General features: G+C 46.4%; 1 protein-coding gene across 3 annotated transcripts in view; it reads right to left on the bottom strand.

The window, feature by feature from the left end:
- Nucleotides 1–18,808: 18,808 nt before the first annotated feature.
- HSD11B1L (hydroxysteroid 11-beta dehydrogenase 1 like) overlaps nt 18,809–21,080 on the bottom strand; it is a 115,874-nt gene continuing 113,602 nt past the window's right edge. For 2 of the 3 annotated variants that reach the window (XM_073593700.1, XM_073593690.1), the window contains exon 8: nt 18,809–19,315. In XM_073593700.1, coding sequence (XP_073449801.1) covers nt 19,198–19,315 — 118 coding nt within the window. In that variant the 3' untranslated portion in view covers nt 18,809–19,197. Of the gene's footprint in view, nt 20,690–21,080 lie in introns of all 3 variants that reach the window. The other variant, XR_012235360.1, reaches the window with a different exon arrangement.

The following is a 21,080-nucleotide window of genomic DNA, read 5'->3' as shown; positions in this document are numbered from 1 at the left end:
CGGCCCAAAGGTCCTGACACAGCGCCACCTAGGGATGTGATCTGTTGCCTGCAAAGTTTTGGGCTGAAAGAAGAAATAATGCGCAAAGCAAGGAGAAATGATCAAATCATTTTTAATGGAGAGACAATAATGCTTTTCCAGGATCTCTCTCAGATCACGTTGCGTAACAGACGTGCATTACGCCCACTGTTGGAGAAGTTGAGGGAAAAAGAACTGAGATATTCCTGGCGTTTCCCATTCGCTCTTACGGTCACGTACAATGGTCATCAGTGCACTTTACGTACTCCAGCGGACCTCCCAGATTTTTGTGCAGCATTAGATCTGGGCCTGCTCAGCCTTCCGGAATGGTATGCCGACTACCTGCAACCTCCGCTGGAAAGAACCCCTCCGCCCTCGCCTTCCACCACACCAGACAAGAGGTTGTCTAAAAAATACAAAAATAGCCGCGGAAGCAGCTCCAAGATGGGAACCCCGCAGAGACTGATTGAGGTCCACAGGGATCAAGAAGATGAGTGACTCCACTGCCCTCAAACTTTCCTGCACCGCATAATACTAAATCTTCAGCTTATATGGTCATTATTCTGCAAAGTTATGTTTTACCGTTGACTGGTGGATTGCCTTTCGGCTTGCTCTCAGCACACAGCATCTCTACTGGAACTTATACCTTGGTTGGGTAAAGACGAATTTAAGACATACTTAGCGATTATACACGTGATGGCACAGGATCGCTACAGGTTGGTGCGGTCCCCCTTGATCCTAACTCACATGCACCCTTCCAACATAGTCGATTGTGACTTTTGGTCATCCGTGGCCTCAGCTATGTCTGTTGAACGTCTCACGGGGAGATAGGCCATTTCTCAATGAATATAGCTAAGTCATAAAATCTTATTGCATCTGAAGGAACTACTACCAACTGGCTTGTTCGGCTCCCAACTACAATTTAAAATTGATCTACTTACGGTCGGGGCACTACCCATAATTTTGATCACTTGATATTTGATCTGTTGGATACATGGGCGTATCTCAAGACCGTATTTTAAGACTGTGTTGAGTGGCTAACAAGCTAAGAATAGAACCACCTCCTGATCTGAAGACTATACCTTGACCATATTTTGTGTTGTTTAGGTCTAGGAATCATTTAGTAACATGAGAGCAAGTTAAATGTTATATGTTTCTATTACTCACCTTAGAGATAATAGATTAACACGTAGGATGGCATCCCTGGTTCATTTAAATCAAATGCAGAACGGGTATGATGACCGATTAGATTTAACAAGTTAGCGTAAGTTTAATATACACACCAGGGTCGGGTGTGATTCTCCTTTTAGCCCTGTTATACGCTATTAATACAGTTCGGCTGCATGTGCAGCACTTAGGACGAGGTTTTTTTTTTCTCTTTCTTCTTTTTATTTAGGTGTGCTGACACTTGGTTGTTTGCGCCTCCCTCGAACCCCACAGTGTGCCTTGCGACCTTGAAAAAGGACGCGGGTTACAACACATAGATTTGGTGGGCCACGCCCGCGGACAGAGTGGACAGCTCTCCCGCGGGACGGTCTGCCAATACTTCGCTCAGACTCGATATATCTTTTCCTATTTTCTTTCCTTTTCTCTCTCTACTTAACTCTTTAACTCTTACTATACGTATCTTTACCAGGTATACAGTAGTGCTATTGTAGAATTGTTGTCTCAGGTGAACGATCAAATACTGACTTTTGTACCGAAGTTGTGTTATCTCTACAGACCGGTGGACCGAGCACCTCCTCCTAATCTTCAGTCATGGCCTATTCCTCCTTGGGACACTACCCATTGATAATCTCGCACAATATCAGGGGGCTCAACATACCAGAACGGCGCTCCACCACTCTAAGAGAGCTTAAAAAAGGTAAGCCTCACTTTGTTTATCTCCAAGAAACTCATTTCAGATCTCAACAGACACCAAAACTCACGGACTCATACTTCACGAGGGCATTTCATTCCACTAATCCTGAGTCAAAATCAAGGGGGGTCTCCATTTTGGTTAGTAGGGAGGCCCCCTTTGAACTGACGGAACAACTGTGCGACTCAGAAGGCAGATTTGTCTTCTTGAAAGGAACCTATGGAGGTACTCCGATAACACTAGCCAACGTCTATTTCCCTAATAGACGACATGTACCTTTTTGCCAAACCATTGTCAGGAAACTTGCGGGGTTTGCATCGGGATGCTTGATTTTAGGAGGAGATTTTAACATACCGTTAAATCCTCTAGCAGATACATCAAATGGAAAAACATGTATATCATACAAAATCCTTAAAAAGATCAAATCCCTCTTGCAATCTCTGCAGTTGATAGACACTTGGCGCTTCTCAAATCCAGACGGAAGAGATTACACTCATTTCTCTATACCACACTCAAGGTATGCCCGCTTGGACTACCTTTTTGTGTCACAGAGAGACATTGCTCAAGTGACGGGAACCAACATAGGTGTACAGACGATATCAGACCATTCACCCATATCCCTCACCATGAACTTACTGAGCCACACAAAAAGACAACCGACTTGGAGGCTGAATGCGTCGATCTTAACCGACCCATTCTTAGTCAAAGAATTGACCGCCAATCTGACACAGTTTTTTGCGGAAAATACCACCCCAGATATAGATCCTCTGATGGTATGGGAAGCTCACAAGTGTACTATAAGAGGGATACTGATTAAGATGGGCTCCAAACGTAAGAGAGAGAGAGAAACCCGAATAAAAACACTGATAACACAGATCAACACCCTGGAAAGGCTACACAAACAGTCCCTTTCCACTGACTCAGCCACGAAACTCCTAGACTATAGGAAAGAACTGCAACAGATATTGAACACAAAAGCCAAACAAATGCTGTTTTTCAAGCGTAAAATCTACTATGAATCGGGAAATAAGACCGGCAAATACCTAGCGAGAGCGCTGCGGGACCACACACGGAACAATCACATAACGGGTATTAAAAACAAAAACGGAACACTTGACGTAACACCGGAAGCGATAGCAGAACACTTCCACGCCTTTTATACCAGACTATACAATCTACAAAATCAACACAAACAACCTCACATGACAGGGGACAGGGCACATATCATCCAAGAATACCTTACACAAAGTGGCCTACCAACTCTTGACACCTCTGACTCTAATTTATTAGAAGAACCCATTACATCCCTAGAACTGAAACTAGCTATAGCTCAACTCAAGTCGGGTAAAAGCCCAGGGCCGGACGGCTTTTCTGCAATATATTACAAAACCTTCACCGACATTCTAACAGATCCTCTTAGAAATGCTTTGAACTCCATGTCATCACCAAGGGGATTAACCCCCGATTTTCTCTCAGCACACATTGCGATTTTACCAAAGGAAGGTAAGGACCCTGGGGAATGTGCTAGTTACAGACCCATATCCCTGCTAAACCTCGACGTTAAATTATTCGCAAAAATTCTGGCACTAAGGTTGGGTCCCCTCCTCCCGGGGCTGATAGGACTGGAACAAGTGGGCTTTGTCCCGGGCAGAGAGGCCAAAGATAATGTCATCAAGGCCTTACTTTTGATCCACACAGCAAAAACGCGAAATATCGAGGGCTTTCTCCTTTCCACGGATGCGGAGAAGGCCTTTGATAGAGTAGCATGGGATTACATGCTGGCAGTATGTAGATACGTAGGATTGGGACCGCGCATGATGTCGTGGATCTCTGCGTTATACCACAACCCATCAGCACACTTGAAAATTAACGGAACACTGTCAAGGAAAGTGCACATTACAAATGGGACCAGACAGGGGTGCCCACTATCACCTTTATTGTTTATCCTTGCTTTAGAACCCTTTATCAGAAAAGTTAAAGCTAATGGGGCGGTCCATGGATTTAAGGTGAAGGACAGGGAGTTCAAGGTGGCAGCCTACGCCGATGACCTACTATTTTTCCTGACAGACCCATTGATATCCCTCCCTAACCTACTAAAGGAATTCTCACACTACGGATACCTATCGAACCTAAAAATTAACTACACTAAATCTGAGGCCCTAAACATATCACTGCCAGACAAGATCCTCAAACAAACCACAGTAAACTCAACGTTTCGATGGGAACCCTCAGCACTGAAGTACCTGGGAACCTGGTTGACACCTCAGTTGCAATCTATATTTGAGAGGAATTATATCCCACTCCTTAAAAGTTGCGAGAGAGACCTCAGAGATTGGAATTCAGGCTATTTTTCATGGTTTGGGAGAGCAGCAATTATCAAGATGGTGATACTACCTAGATTCCTTTACCTTATGCGCACTCTACCAGTGAAAATACCACAGAAATTTTTCGCAACTTTGAATTCCGCCATCCTGAGATTCCTCTGGCAACATAGGAAGCCCAGAATAAAATTAGCCAAACTAACACAACCCAAAGATTTAGGGGGGATTGGACTACCGAATTTCAAACACTATTACTATGCGTCACACCTAGCGAGGGTCATTGATTGGCATTGTCATGAACAGTCGAAAGATTGGGTTTCTTTAGAAGCAGACTTAAGCCCCATTCCACTAATCTATACACCTTGGATTCCGAGGAAAAAATACCCAAGCGTATTGAAAAATCACCCCTTGACAGGTACCACCTTAGAGATCACAAATATCTTAGCAGAACAAAAAGACATCACAACATTCCCCAGCCCACTAACACCACTGAAGGATAACCCTGACTTCCCTCCAGGTGAACAAAACTCTACTCTACAAAACACAATCGACAGATCTCCCCTGATTGCAGGTGACTGCTTCCAGGGAGAAAACTCAAAGACTGGTTATCCATTAAATCAGAAAGTAATCTCCCTCTCCTCCGACAATGGACATATTTTCAGATTAGGAGCTACTTAAATAAATTTACACACCCTAGAGATCTGTCCAGACCCCTGACTGAATTAGAATCAGTTTGTCACAGCAAATCTCCATTGGATAGGGCCACTTCAGTGGCTTACACGTGGCTACACAATATGAAAGGCTTGGCGGAGGATGAACATAGGAGGAGGTGGTCAGAGGACCTGAAGATGGAAATCTCAGAGAAACAATGGAGGTATGCTTGCATAATGGCACATAAATGCTCTATGAACACGAGACAGCAAGAAACGAGTTACAAATTATTAACGCATTGGTACAATACCCCTGACAGACTTCATAAATGGGATAACCAGAGATCAGAGATGTGCTGGAGGTGCCAACAAGAAACAGGAACATTGACACATATCTGGTGGCAATGCAACCTGATCAAAGATTACTGGAAAGAAGTCCGGAATTTAATCAAATTGATTACAGACACAAACTTGAATTTAAATGCAGCATGTTGCCTAATACACGTGACCAACTTCTCCCTTAGGAGATACAAACATTCCCTGACCAAACACCTGCTCAATGCAGCCAAATCGCTAATTCCCTTGCACTGGAATTCATCCAGGGTCCCCTCCACCTCGGAATGGCTATTGAAAATACGTGATATTTGTGAGATGGAGGACACCTTGGCCCAGGAAAGAGGTAATGTGGAAAGATTTCATAAGACATGGCAACCATGGTTTAGCTTCAAGTATTCTCAAACCTACGAAGAAATTGTAAACAACAAACCTTCATAGGTACAGAAAGAATATCTGTGGTCAGAGCACACTCTCCGGTCTCTGTAACGGTAACACAAAGTAAAACTAAGATTAGCACAACGTTTCTACAACTATTCTTTATCACCTTTCCTTTCTCCTCCTTTCTCTTCACCTATACATTCAACACTAATACTTAGGCAGATGAGGTGTATATATAGCATGAGATAATACTACAGACATCCTGTACTTATTAATGATGAAAGATGTTAATGTAATGAAAAGAGGTCAGTAGGATTCTTCATAAGTTTGTATTTAACTTTTTGTTGATCAAAGACAAGTAATGTAACCATACTATAAGATACATGATTGTTTCGACTTATAGCCTATCTATGGTTTAAGGTTTGATATCTTCTCTTTTTTTTTTCTTATGCTGTACCGAAAAACAAAACGTCCTCAGTTGCATCTGCAAATGCGAATTTTGCATGTTATTACTTTCTCTTTTTCTTCAATAAAAATCTTAATGTGAAAAAACTTAGCCCTCAAAGAAGACTAAGATTCCCCAATTGGGATCTTCCCCTTGTCCTCAACTCACTGTCTGAACTCAGTAATACAGGGTCTTCCCCGCTTTCTATTTGGAGACCTTTCGGCTAAAATCACTTTCCTTGTAACCATTACCTTGACCAAGAGGGTCTTGGAGGTCACGTCCCTAAATTACGAAGAACCTCTTCTGTCCTTCTTTCCGATCCAGATGGTCCTTATTCCTATGCTCAGCTCAAATCCGAAAATTACCTCAAGGTTCCAAAAGAACCAGGAGATCGTCCTACCTACATTCAGGACCAGGAGTCCACTAAAGTTCATCTTCTGGATGTAGGCGAAAATCGGAAGGTATACCTGCAAGCTGCTTCTTCCCTTTTTAGACACTCAGCTGACCTGCACTTTGGCAGTAACAAACGGAATCGAGCTTCGACCAGAACAACTGCGGCCTGGATCATCCATCAGCCTTTTAGAACTAAGGGCCTGGCTCCTCTGGAAGCAGTGATGGCACATTCCACCAGAGGTATAGCGGCTCCATGGGCAGCAGCCTGGCACGTGGCTCCAGATGTGATCTGCAAATCGGCCTCAATTAAAACTTTATCGTCACTTTACTATATTGAGCCTGCTTCGCTATCTTCTGTGAACGTTGGTTATAATTCCTGTCGGTTGATGGGTCAAATTGAAATTTATCGCTGTTCAGCATACCCACCCGTGTGGATTGGCTAGTTATTTCCCACACGTAGGCTGCCATGGAGTCTGTCAGGAAAAAGGAAAATTTATTATCATTACCGTAATTTTCCTCTCCTGATGGACTCCATGGCAGACGGAGTTCCCACCCATCGGTTATTGAGTAGGCTAGTTACGGAACGTAGTACCTAGTGGTGAGTGCTCTTTTATTTGAATGGGGTCCTATTGTATTGGAGAGGAGGCGGGGTTAACCCACAGATAGGCTGCCATGGAGTCCATCAGGAAAGGAAAATTACGGTTAGTATTTGATAATAAATTTTCCTTTTTTTAAGCTTTTTGGATAACATAGGGAAGGGTTATCATCACCCCTGTAACATTTGTTTTGCTGTCTGTGCCCCTGTTCAGAAGATTTCACCTCACTTTCTGTCCCAATGATAATTGGATTTAGAAAATTTTGGGTTATTAGGGAAACAAGGATTGGTGATAAAGCATCAGCGGAGACACCTTTTTCCCATATTAACTCTTACAGGAGACATTTTTCCCTTCCTAGGGGTAGATTTCCTCTCACTTCCTGTTGTCTCCCTCTGTTTCTAAGTAGGAGTCAGATGCTTGAAAATAGGGGACCGCCTGTATATACTATACGGCCTCCCCTATACACTCTGCGGAAAATTGGGCCTTAAATGTTGGTGGTACCAGAACACTGTAAACCCTCAGTTACTCTTGGTGGGCTCTGGAACGGGCCCTGCTGTGAAATATTATATCAAGAATTGTAATTACACCCCCCTGTTAAACAGGGGCATAACAATTGGGCCTTAGGAGGTGGTGGTGGCACAACACTGTAAAGCCTCACAGATACTTTTGTTGAGCGCAGGAACAGGCCCTGCTGTGAAATATTAGATCAAAAATTGTAATTACACGCCACTGTTAAACAGGGGCAGAAAAATTGGGCCTTAGGCAGTGGTGGTGCCCTGAACCGAAAATATTCCTATAAGCTATCATCATGAAGATTGAGGAGGAATAGGATAGTCACTTAGCATAATAGCATAGTCACTCAGCATATGCAGTCTTCAAGGAATCCCACATCCATAGAAAAATCAATCGGTTACATCAGCATCAGGTGCTTGGTAGCTGGTGATCCAAGACTGATTAATTTTTATGAATGTGAGCCAATCAACACAGTCTGTAGACAGGCGCGCTCTGTGATTGGTTACAAAGCCTCCAGCAGCACTGAATGTGCGTTCAGAAAGAACGCTGGATGCAGGACAGGCCAGTAGCTCAATTGCATATTGAGGAAACTCTGGCCAGTGGTCCATCCTCAAGACCCAGTAACCCAGTGGATGTTCTGGTGGAAAGGTCTCCAAGTCTGATCTTGCCCTTAGATATTCCTGCACCATGTAATTCAGACGATGGTGATGTTTGCTGAAACCGATCAGACCTGGGCACTGAGGACTGAAGAATTGTCTGAAGGCATCAATCAGCCAGCCACCTTCTCCACCGCTCTTTCTGTGACTGAACAAAGCCTCAGCAATACGTTGTGCAGCACCAGGAAATTGTAACCTCTGAGGCTCTGGAAACGCATTGCACAAACCTTTCTGCAAGGCCTCCTGAAAATGTTTCATCCTCTGCTCCCTCTGTGAAGGCTGGATAAGTTCTAAAACCTTACCCTTGTAACGTGGATCAAGAAGAGTTGCCAGCCAGTAATGATCCCTCTCCTTGATACCACGAATCCTAGGGTCCTTTTGCAAGCTTTGCAGCATCAGGGAGGCCATGCAGCGTAAGTTTGCAGAGGTAATCGATCCTGAGTCCTCTAGGTCACTAAGGATCACATGATCCTCAACCACCTCCTCCCAGCCACGTACAAGTCCATGGGTTTCTGGGGACTGCAAACGATCCCTTGAAGACTGCTGCTGAGTGTTATCCTCCACGCTGACACAATCCTACTCCTCCTCTTCTTCTTCCTGTGTAATCGGCGGGCCTGCAGGAATACTAGTATCTGGATAAAGGGGGCCTTGAGAGGTAAGGAAGTCCTCCTCTTACTCCCGCTGTTCTGCCTCAAGTGCCCTGTCCATTATTCCACGAAGCGTGTGCTCCAACAGGAAGACAAGAGAGACAGTATCACTGATGCATGCACTGTCAATGCTCACCATCCTCGTGGCCTCCTCAAATGGTGACAGGACAGTGCATGCATCCTTGATCAGCAGCCACTGGCGTGGCGAAAAAAGCCAAGCTCCCCTGACCCTGTCCTGGTGCCATACTCACACAGGTACTCATTGATGGCCCTCTGCTGCAAGTGCAAACCGCTGCAGCATTGCCAACGTTGAGTTCCACCTGGTGGGAATGTCACAAATGAGGCGGTTTTTGGCCAGGTTGCATTCCCTTTGAATGTCAGCCAGCCAAGCACTGGCATTTTATGATCAGCGGAAATGACCACAGACTTTCCTGGCCTGCCTCAGGAGATCCTGCAAGCCAGGGTACCTGCTCAAGAACCACTGCACCACCAAATTCAGGACGTGAGCCAAATAGGGAACATGGGTCAAGTGTCCCTGTCGGAGGGCGGAGAGGAGGTTGGTGCCATTGTCGCATACAACCATTCCTGGCTGCCAGAGGTGTAACTAGAACCTTCAGGGCCCCGGTGCAAGAAACAATGATGGGGGCCCCCCTTCCATCCGAGCTCCAGGCTTCCAATTTTGGGAGGGTATCCATGGACATCCTTCCAAAACCATGCCCCCTGGGACGTGCATCCAGCGCAATCACAGTGGCCCTTTACCATGTGATGTCAGCTGATCACATGTAAACAGACTTGCCGGTTATCCACAGCCCTTTCCTCCCGTGCTATGTCTGTGTGAGGAAAGGACTGCCATTAACTGTCAAGAATGTCAGTAAATTGTTTACACTGACAATCAGTGCCCCAATCATCAGTGCCATGTATCAGTGCCCATCAATGCCGCCTATCAGTGCCCATCAATGCCGCCTACAAGTGTTACCTATCAGTGCTCATTAATGCTGCCTATTAGTGCCCATCAAATCTGCCTATCAGCACCACCTATCAGTGCTCATTATTGCAGCGTCCATCCATGCCACCTATCGGTACTCTTCAATACTGCCCATCAGTGCCCATCAATACTGCCTTAGTTCTGCCTATCAGTGTTCCACAGTGCCCATCTGTGCAGCCTATGAGTTCTGCCTATCAGTGCTCATCAATGCCCATCAATGCCTCCTATCAGTGCAGCCTATCAGTGCCCCCTTTCAGTGCTCATCAGTGCCTCCTATCAGTGCCTTCTTAGTGCCCCCTATCAGTGCCTCCCTTCAGTGCTTATCAGTAAATCCTATCAGTGCCTCCCATTGGTGCCCCCTATCAGTGCCCCCTAGTGCCTTCTCAGTGCCCCCCATCAGTGCCTCCTATCATTGCCCACCAGTGCCTCCCATCAGTGCCCCCTATCAGTGCCTCCCTTCAGTGCCCATCAGTAAATCCTATCAGCGCCTCCCATCGGTGTCCCCTATCAGCGCCTCCCATCGGTGTCCCCTATCAGCGCCTCCCATCGGTGTCCCCTATCAGCGCCTCCCATTGGTGTCCCCTATCAGCGCCTCCCATCGGTGTCCCCTATCAGCGCCTCCCATCGGTGTCCCCTATCAGTGCCTCCCATCGGTGTCCCCTATCAGTGCCTCCCATCGGTGTCCCCTATCAGTGCCTCCCATCGGTGTCCCCTATCAGCGCCTCCCATCGGTGTCCCCTATCAGCGCCTCCCATCGGTGTCCCCTATCAGCGCCTCCCATCGGTGTCCCCTATCAGCGCCTCCCATCGGTGTCCCCTATCAGTGCCTCCCATCGGTGTCCCCTATCAGTGACTTCCCTTCAGTGCTCATCAGTAAATCTGATCAGTGCCCCCTATCAGTGCCCATCAGAGTCCTCTGTCTTCTCAGGACAGTACGGCTCTGAGCAGAGAGCATGTCTCTCCAGTGGCATCACTAGGGTTGATGTTACCCGGTGAGGAAACAATTGGTGTCACCCCCCTCCACCAACTATAGCCCCCCCTCAGTACAGACCCCCCTCAACTAACTGCAGACCCCCCTCTCGCAGTATAGATCCTCCTCACTAAGTACAGACCCCATCCATCAGTATAGCCCCCCTCATTGCAGACCCCCATCTATCAGTATAGCCCCCCTCTATCAGCATAGACTCCCATCTATCAGTGTAGACCCCCTTAGTGCAGACCCCCCTCAGTTCAGACCCTCATCTATGAGTATAGACCCCCCTCTATCATTATAGACCCCCCTCTATCAGTGCAGACCTCCCCTCCATCAGTACAGACCTCCCCTCCATCATTGCAGACCCCCCTCCATCAGTGCAGACCTCCCCTCCCTCATTGCAGACCCCCCTCCATCAGTGCAGACCTCCCCTCCCTCATTGCAGACTCCCCCTCCATCAGTTCACACCCCCCTCCATCAGTGCAGGCCCCCCACAATGCAGACCACCCCCCTCCATCAGCACACACCGCCGATCAATGCAGACCCCACTCCCTCCATCAATGCAGACCCCCTCAATGCAGACCCCCACCTCATCAATGCAGACCCCCCTCAGTGCAGACCCCCACCTCATCAATGCAGACCCCCCCTCAGTGCAGACCCCCACCCCATCAATGCAGACCCCCCCTCAGTGCAGACCCCCACCCTATCAATGCAGACCCCCCCTCAGTGCAGACCCCCACCCCATCAATGCAGACCCCCCTCAGTGCAGGCCCCCACCCCATAGTGTTCCCCCCAGCACATGTCTATTTGAATACAAACTTTACAGACCTCAGAACAGCGTGGGATAGGCACACCGGCATGTGTCCCTCGGACTTCTCCTCCTCCCTAACCAGAGAGCAGGGGGAGGCAGCTTCGGTCCGCTCCGCTGTACGCCTGTGTGTCTCTCATCTAACAGCAGCAGAGACACCGGCATCATTTGTTTTATTTCCCTGCTCTCCGTGTGTCCTCTCTCGCACGGCATGACAGAGGACACACAGCTGATCGCCCCCCTCCCCTCTCTGTGCTCCGCGGGCAGTTAAGTGTGAAGCTAAGGAGCTCACATTTCCCGCGGAGCACACAGGAGAGGGGAGGGGGGAGGTCAGCTGTGTGTCCTCTGTCATGCCGTGCGAGAAAGGACACATGGAGAGCAGGGAAATAAAACAAACAATGCCGGTGTCTCTGCTGCTGTTAGATGAGAGACACGCTCAGCCTCAGAGCGCTGTGAAGAGCAACCCCGCTGGGGCCCCCCCCACAGTGGCGGAATGCCAGGCCCCGTCGCAAGTGTGACTGTTGCGACCCCGGTAATTCCGCCACTGCTAGCTGCAGCTGGCGTGGCGTCAACCACCTCTGAGACTGCCCCTGCAGAGCTGACAGAATCTCTGCCCCAGTGTGGCTCCTGTCCCCTAAGCAGACCAACTCAAGCACCGCATGGCATCTTTTTGCCTAAGTGCTTGCGTAGCCCCTTGAACGCCTACAGAGCACCGCTGGTTCAGAGGAGAAATCTGCAAAGGAAGCAGCCATAGAAGAAGAAGAGGAGGGGGTGGAGGAGAGAACTGTGGCAGAATCACCACTAGCATTTTGGAGGCGTGGTGGTGGAACAAGCTCCAACAATACTGAACCCTGTTCTGCATCCTTCCCAGCTGCCAGCAGTTACCCAGTGCGCAGTGAAAGAAAGGTAACATCCCTGTCCATGCCTGCTGGATCATGAGTCAGCAGTAATATGCACCTTACTGCTGATTGCCCTGTCCAACAAGGCCAACACATTGCCTTCCACATGTGCATCCTGCCTAGTTGGAGATATGCCTCCTCCTCTATCAGGCACCCAAGTAGAGTCCGTGACCTCATCATCCCCTCCCTCCTCGTCACTTGAGCAAACTTGGCAGTATGCTGCAGCTGGGGGAACATGACTGCCAGTTTTTTTACCTTCTTGGGCACCCCCTCTCTCTGGGCTCACGTTACTCCCTTCATCAACCTGGGTACCATCATCGGAGTCTTCAAATCGCTGCACATCCTCCTGCAGCATGTACCCAACACTGTGGTCGAATAGTTCGGGGGACTCCTCCGTGCATGATGGTGGGGCTAGGGAAGAAGTGACTGTTGACATGGAGCCGATGGAATAGGCCACTTTGGCAGCTGCATTGGCAGGCAAACTACTCTGAGCCTGGGTGACAGAGGATGAGGAGGGATTTGTTATCCATTCCACCAACTCTTCTGCATGTTGTGGCTCAATAACACGGCCAGCTGCAGAAAAAAAGGACAAGCGTGCCCCACAGCCATGTGCTGAGGATGCACTGTGTCCACGACCAGCACTGTCGACTGTAGACACAGAGCCTGCTTGCCCTCTTTTAGTGGCCTGTGAGCGTCTGCCTCTCCTTGGTGGCCTTTCGGACATAAAGTGAATTTTGTTTAGCAAAACCACACTACACTATATTGTGCACTGTGTACACCACCAGAAAAGTAGTAGCAAGTGCACTAGGGGTGCACAGTACTGTGTACACCAACAGAAGTGTAATAACAACTATGGGTGTACTGTATGTATTGTGTACTGTGTACACCACCAGAAAAGTAGTAGCAAGTGCACTAGGGGTGCACGGTATTGTGTACACCAACAGAAGTGTAATAACAACTATGAGTGCACTGTATGTATTGTGTACACCACCAGGAAAGTAGTAGCAACTGCACTAGGGGTGCACAGTACTGTGTACACCAACAGAAGTGTAATAACAACTATGGGTGCACTGTATGTATTGTGTACACCACCAGGAAAGTAGTAGCAACGGCACTAGGGGTGCATGGTACTGTGTACACCAACAGAAGTTTAATAACTATGGGTGCACTGTATGTATTGTGTACTGTGTACACCACCAGAAAAGTAGTAGCACTAGCAACTACAGTACTGTGTGCACCAACAGAAGTTTAATAACAACTATGGGTGCACTGTATGTATTGTGTACACCACCAGAAAAGTAGTAGCACTAGCAACCGCACTAAGGGTGCACGGTACTGTGTACACCAACAGAAGTGTAATAACAACTATGTGTGTACTGTATTGCGCACACCACCAGAAAAGTAGTAGCAACTGCACTAGGGGTGAACGGTATTGTGTACACCACCAGAAGTCTAATAGCAACTATGGGTGCACTGTATGTATTGTGTACTGTGTACACCACCAGAAAAGTAGTAGCAACTGCACTAGGGGTGCACGGTACTGTGTACTGTGCACCAACAGAAGTGTAATAACAACTATGGGTGTACTGTATTGTGTACACCACCAGAAAAGTAGTAGCAACTGCACTATGGGTGCACAGTACTGTGTACTATGTACACGACCTGAAGTTTATTAGAAATAGTACACCAGGAATGGCCTACAGTCAGATATAGCTAAACTGGATGCAGTGGATATATATATAGGCCTGAAGTATATTAGAAATAGTACACCAGGAATGGCCTACAGTCAGATATAGCTAAACTGGATGCAGTGGATATATATATATATCTATATACAAGACTGTATATAGATATATATATATATATATATATATATATATATATATATATATATATATTAAATACACTGCAGCTAACTGAATAACCTGCCTGCCAGAAGTATATTAGAAAAAGAACACCAGGAATGGTCTGCAGTCAGATATAGCTAAACTGTATGCAGTGGATATAAATATATACGAGACTGTCTGTGTGTGTGTATGTATATATATATATATATATATATATATATATATATATATATATATATATTAAATACACTGTAGCTAACTGAATAACCTGCCTGCCTGCTCAATCTAAATGACACTCTCTCTTCATCCACAGGCAGGCAGCCTTATATAGTGTGGGGCGTGGACTTAGCCCCCCTGAGCCATGCTTGGCAAAAGGCACCCTGCCTTTGGCCAGTAATGGCTCTCTTAGCTGAGGGCGCTGGGATTGGCCAAAGCATGCAGGTCATGGTGCATGCTTTGGCCAATCATCATACAGCAATGCACTGCGCTCCCGCAGTGCATTATGGGCCATTACGCGCCGCTCGAATTTGGCGCGAACGGCCCATAATGTTCGTTTTTTGACGAACGGGCGAATAGCCAATGTTCGAGTCGAACTCATGTTCGACCCGAACAGAAAGCTAGTCCCTAGGCAGTAGTTCGTGTGTTCCTGTGTCTAATTCAGGATCTGGAATGGAAGAAAACACCTGGGCACGTATTTGGGTTAATTCTCGTGATAATGCGGTTATATAGTTAGTCAACACATCAGACTGCAATTATAACTGTTGTGGAAAATAACTACCAAGTCTAGGGGCTGAACCACACAAAATCTCGTAAGGGTATGGGGAGTGTTCTCCCCTTGGTGTGTATCCGATGCTGAATAGGGCAATGGGCAGACTGTCTGGCCAGCTCATACCAGTCTCGTGGGCCATTTTGAGTATTGGGTTTTCAAGGTGCCATTCATTCTTTCTACCTTCCCGCTACTCTGGGGGGTGGTAGGGTGTGTGAATCTACTAAGGCGTACTCAAATCGTCCACTCTTTGGCATTTGGATGTAGTCAATTTGTATCCGCTGGAAAGGGTACAAGGGCTATGCCAGGTGTTTCTGTGGCGTCTTCTCTGTGCGTCCCGGGTTACACTTTGCACAAATGGTGCAAGACTTACAGAAGTTGCTAGTCAGTGGAGTGATTCCTGGTGCTACATAGTATTTGTTGATGAGGGAATTCATAAAAGTCTTTGACAGATGGGCAGCTCCATGTGCCCATTGTACCACAGCGGGTACATATTCCTGGGCAAGCAAGGTTTCTTGTTGCACTTAAATAGTCCATCCTTGAGGGTTGCTCCCCTCCGCTTCCAGCTTTCCTTCTCATCCAGAGTTGCTGCTTCCTGTAGTTTTTTCTGATAAACTCTGTCCATTGGTAGAGTCTGTCGGGCAAGCACAGGGTGGTCTTCTACCACCCTGCTTTCCACTTCCCGTGGACTGCTGGCTGCCTGTTTGGCAGATGAATCAGCTAGGTGATTGCCTCTGGCTTCGAGTTCAGTTTGCCATGTGCTTTTACTTTCAGAATAGCCACTTGGGTTGGGAGAAGTAAGGCGTCCATCAGGTCTTTGATAGCTGAAATGTGTTTCACAGGTGTTCCTGCAGCTGTCAGGAATCCTCTGGCCTTCCAGATAATACCAAAGTCGTGGGCAACGCCAAAAGCGTATCTTGAGTCTGTATGAATGTTGGCTCTTTTTCCCTGTGCCAGTTTACATGCTGTAGTGAGTGCTTGCAGCTCTGCCTCCTGTGCAGACATCACTGGTGGTAAGGCTTCAGCTTGTAGAACTGTGTTTTCAGTGGTGACTGCGTATCCTGTGTGGTATTTGCCTCGTTCATCAGCAAATCGGGAGCCATCAACAAAAAGTGTTAGGTCTGGATTCTGCAGGGGTATTTCACTGTGGTCTCCAGCCGCATTAATTCAAAGCAGCCATGAGGTGACGAGTGAGGACTCGGCGGCTCCTCCTCTATTTCCCCCGCGGGAAGTGAAAGAAGGGTGGAAGGGTTCAGTGTTTGACAACATAATAGAGTAATGTTGTCCGGCAGAAGGAGGGAGCAGTGGAGACTCAAATGTCTGGTAGTGTACAGATGTTTTGGCTGGATCTGGTTGAGTATGGTAGCAATGTCATTGGGAGCAAGCAGAATGAGGAAATATCCGAGGACTAAGTCTGAAGTTTTGTCAAGCAAGGCTTGTGCAGCAAAGACAGGTCGCAGACACGATGGACCTCCTCTTGCTATCGCATTCAGCCGACAGGAATAATATCCTATGGGGCGTAGGCGGTTGCCATGTGATTGGGTGAGTACACCTGCAGCATGCCCCAGACGTTCAGATACAAAGAGCTTGAAAGTTTTTTCATAGTCTTTGTCTCTTGTTAGGTGTCTTATTCCCGTGGGACAGAGGATGTCCAAGGAAAGTGACAGAAGTTGAGCACCACTGCAATTTGGGTTTTGAGGCTTTGCTAGTTGGCAAGATAGCACAACAGGCTTTCTGAGGTGGCTTCAGCAGTGGGTAAATCATCTGCACAGCGGAGAAGGTCATCAACATATTGGAGGAGAATCACTTCCGGGTGATCTTTTTGCCATGTGTCAAGGATGGTATCCATAGCTTTTGCAAACTGGCTTGGAGAGTTCTGTGCCCCTTGTGGCTTAACTGTCCAGGTATATTGTTGTTTTTTGTGGGTAAATGCAAAAAGGTACCAGCAGGAGGGGTGAAGGGGGACACTGAAGAATGTGATTGCAAGGTCCACCACTGTGAAGTATGTTGCTGTTGGAGGCACCCCTGCAAGTAGAGTGTGAGGGTTTGGGACAATCTGTGTGTCTAAGACTGTAGCTTCATTAACTGCTCGGAGGTCCTGGACCATTCTGTACTTGTCTGGTTCTCCCTTAGGGGTTCTCTTCTTTACAGGGAACAGAGGTGTGTTGCATGGATATGTACAGGGTATCAGGGCTCCATTTGACATGAGGGTCTTGACATGCTTTGAAATAGCTGCAGATTGGGCTAACTTTAGTGGGTATTGTGGTTTCCGGGGCAGGGGAGCTCCAGGTTTCAACTGTACCATGACTGGTGGCACCTTTAAGTGTCCTACATCCTCAGCTCCTGTGGGCCATAGACAATCTGGAATTCTGTCCATCACATCCGGTGGAATTGCAGTAGTAGGTGATTCTTCTATGGACATTAGCAGAGGGATGGAACACAGTGCAGAATTGTCCTTTAATGCCCAGTGGAGAAGAGACAGTAACAGATCCATCTTCAGAGAAGACAATGGAAGCCTGAAGTCTGGACAGTACATCTGCTCGCAAGAGATTGAGTGGACAGGTGGAAGAGACAACTAATCGAGCCAGAAGGTCTGGATACTTTCCAATTTGTAGGGGGCGGGTCAACGGGTTAGTTCTGGGAGTTCCATCTACACCCACACAAGATATGTCAATATCGGAAAGGTAGGAGTGGTCAGGTAAATCCTCTTCTCTAATCACGCTTCTGGCTGCACCTGTGTCGATTAGGAAAGGGGTTGGTTGCCCTTCAATGGGTAGGGTCACCCCCGCTAATGGGCCTTCTGGGTTCTTTGAAGAGGTTGCCATGACAGGGGTTGGTGACACAGGCTTGCCCAATTCCTAGCGTAGGAGATCCAGGTGTTCCGAGGTGGGACGTCCAGGGTTTTGATTTTGTTGCCGCTGATGTTGGTACTACTGCTGAGGATATTGATTTTGTGCATTTGGGTTCCATGGTGGGGGAAATAGCCTAGGGCGTCTGGACGCTTTACAGTCCCTTTTGTAATGTCCAGGATTTCCACAGTTGAAACAGGTTGGTGGTGGCCTGGGTGTGTATGGGGTAGTCCACGCAACCATAAGTGGTGTGGTTTTCTTGGTGATCTGAGAGGATTCCAGACCCTTTGCTACCAAAAGGAGGGTGCCTAGGGGCAGCACAGGGTACTCCGGTCGGGCCATGGTGAGGCCTTTTCGGATTGACTCCTTGAGGCCTGCCACGAAGGCTGAGGACAGCATCTGACTGTGTGCCTTGTTATGGGTGGTAAATCCCAAATCTGAAAAAAACTTGTTACAGTCTGGTGTAATACTTTTCTACTGACTCCATTTTGTCTTGAGTAACATCTTGGGTACTTGTGGCTTGGTCGGCCAGTCTGTCCCTTGCCCACTTGCGCAGCTGCTCACAGAATGCCACTCCAGAAGTAAAGGTATTGTCATCGACAATCCTTGCATCATGGAGATTTTTCTCCATGATGGGCCAGTAAGCATCTCCAGCTTTTATTTCACATAAACTGACTATGCTGCTGAGTAGGTTTTTTGGATCTGGGCCAACCTACGGAAAAATGGCATGGGTTGTTTTTCTGGGTCTGGCAGAGTGGTCACCAGGGTGGATGCTTGGGATGGAGTGAACGTGACATACATCATAGGTCTGGGACTCTAAAACAAAAGTTAATACTGCAGCTGCAGGAACAGATTCACAGGACTCAATCACTGTGTTAAAATGTCTGTTCAGTGTCAAAATGTATTATTACATGTTATTTTATACATAGATAAGAAAGGGGTGGTGTGAGATGTTATTAAAAACTAACAAATAGAAATATGTTATTAGAAGCTAACAAATAGAAATATATTATTAAAAGCTAGCGAATAGAACAATTGCAAAAGTAAAACCTTGAGTAGGGAGGGGGGAGTAGAGAGCGTTTAGTAGATGTGTCTGTGTGTTAGGTGAAGGTTACCGAACACATTTCAACAGTGAGAACAAAATGGAGTCTCTTGTGCTTAAATGAACAGTACAGTGAATGTCGATGTCATTTCACTCCTTTTGTTTATTTGACACCATTCTTCTCCGCGTTACATTCAGACGATTGCTGGTAACTCCTGTTACATTGGCGCAGAGAGACGGCGTCCTGTCCAGCTCTCTCCTTGCTTTCTCACAATAATGGGTTCATCAGGGCTGGTACATTTGTTGGTACAGTGGGTAGTCACACAGAGGCATAGCCTGATGAGGAAGTAAATAACAAATATGAGAAATAGGAACATCACAATGTAAGCACCTAGTTTCTGTAACCATGTTGCTATGCCATATAAAAAGTCACCAAAACCTCCTAAACTCTGAAAGGGGTTCCATCCATCTTTAGCAATATCTCTGACCTTATTCTGTAGTTCTCTTTATCTTAGCAAGATGCCCTTTAATAATGTCCTCATTATCAGAAATGTATATACAACAGTCAGTGTGAAATACCTTACACATCCCACCTTGAGCTGCAGTGAGATAATTTAGCGTTAATCTGTGCTCTAATACTACTTTTTTAAGCTGAGCCATTTCTTCACTTAATAAACTTATATCAGTGGTAGTAAGGTTAATAATCTCATCTACAATTCTAGTGTAATTATTTATTCTTTTCATTGCTTCAATTCCCCATCCTGTCCAGGAAGGGAATCATGACCATGCTATGTCACCTTCAGAGAACAGCTCTCTTTTGAGCACTAAAGGGTATTCTGGACTTGATCTGGTCGCACTGTATCTTTGCGAACAGCCAAAGCAGGTGCTAACTTCCCAATATAACATGTACCTGTAACATTAGTAGGAAGCCAGGTGTAAGCTTTATTTCCACATATATAATATAACCCTCTACGTATGGATGGTATGCCTGCTCTTAAAAAACTGGAAGCAATAACGTGGAATCTCAGGTAACGGATATTTTCACATATTGGGAACTGTGAACAGTTTGTACTATAAAGGGTTCTATTTAGTTCTGGATCTGGGATATAATAATATTGACCATAGTTTCCTCCATAAACTGTCATTTTTGCTCCGGTGCAATCTGAATTGCCCAACCGTGTACATTTAGTGTTAAATGGGCATGTAATGTTTATACAAATTTGTGGAGTGTTTATCTGTTTTGAAACCATCAAAGTTACTGATCTGTGCTCATTAGCTGTGAAGACGATGTATGAGCCATTTATTCTGGTCCTGTTTAGATCAGTGAATTTGAGAGGCATTGCTATCATGAGTATTGTTTCTGTTTGGGGGTATAAGTGAGAACACACCCAGCAGTTACTAGCGTTGCTATAGGTTGCTTACAATTTTAACATTTGGATGAAAGGGTTATTTTTCCATGTCTCAGTTCTCACAAACAACAAAAAGAAAAGAAATATCATCATAATTTTTTCAAAGGATATCATCACTTCAGGATTTTCTTGCAGTGACTGGCGTGAATCCAGGTGGGCTTTCCTTCCAACTTGACAGCGGAACCGGTTGTCAAAAGCACCAAATGTGGTCCGTCAAATTTTGGTTCTAGCAGCTTTCTGACGTGTCGCTTGACCACCACCCAGTCACCTGGTTGGATTCTGTGAATATCTGAAACAGAATCTGGGTTGGGGATAGATTTATAAACACCTTCATGTATTTTATTCAATGTTCTTTGCAAAATCTGAACATATTCTAACAGACTAGAGTGAGAAGCCTGCAACTGTTGCGGAAAATATAGCCCTGTTTTGGGTGGCCCTCCAAATAAAATCTCATAGGGGGACAGCCCATGTGGTTGTTTAGGGGTAGTTCATACAGAATATAGGGCTAATGGAAAAGTTTCCACCCATCCTTTTCCTTTATCTGCTTTAATTTTTGCACATCTGTTTTTCAAAATTCCATTAAGTCTCTCAACTTTAATACTACTTTGTGGATGATAAGGTGTATGGAAAGCTTGCTGTATGTGAAGCGCTTCCATTACTTCTTTCATTACTTCCCCAGTAAAATGGGTCCC

This window comes from Aquarana catesbeiana, linkage group LG01, assembly GCF_042186555.1.
Source record: "Aquarana catesbeiana isolate 2022-GZ linkage group LG01, ASM4218655v1, whole genome shotgun sequence".
NCBI lineage: Eukaryota > Metazoa > Chordata > Amphibia > Anura > Ranidae > Aquarana > Aquarana catesbeiana.
This window is presented reverse-complemented; position numbering and strand designations above follow the sequence as displayed.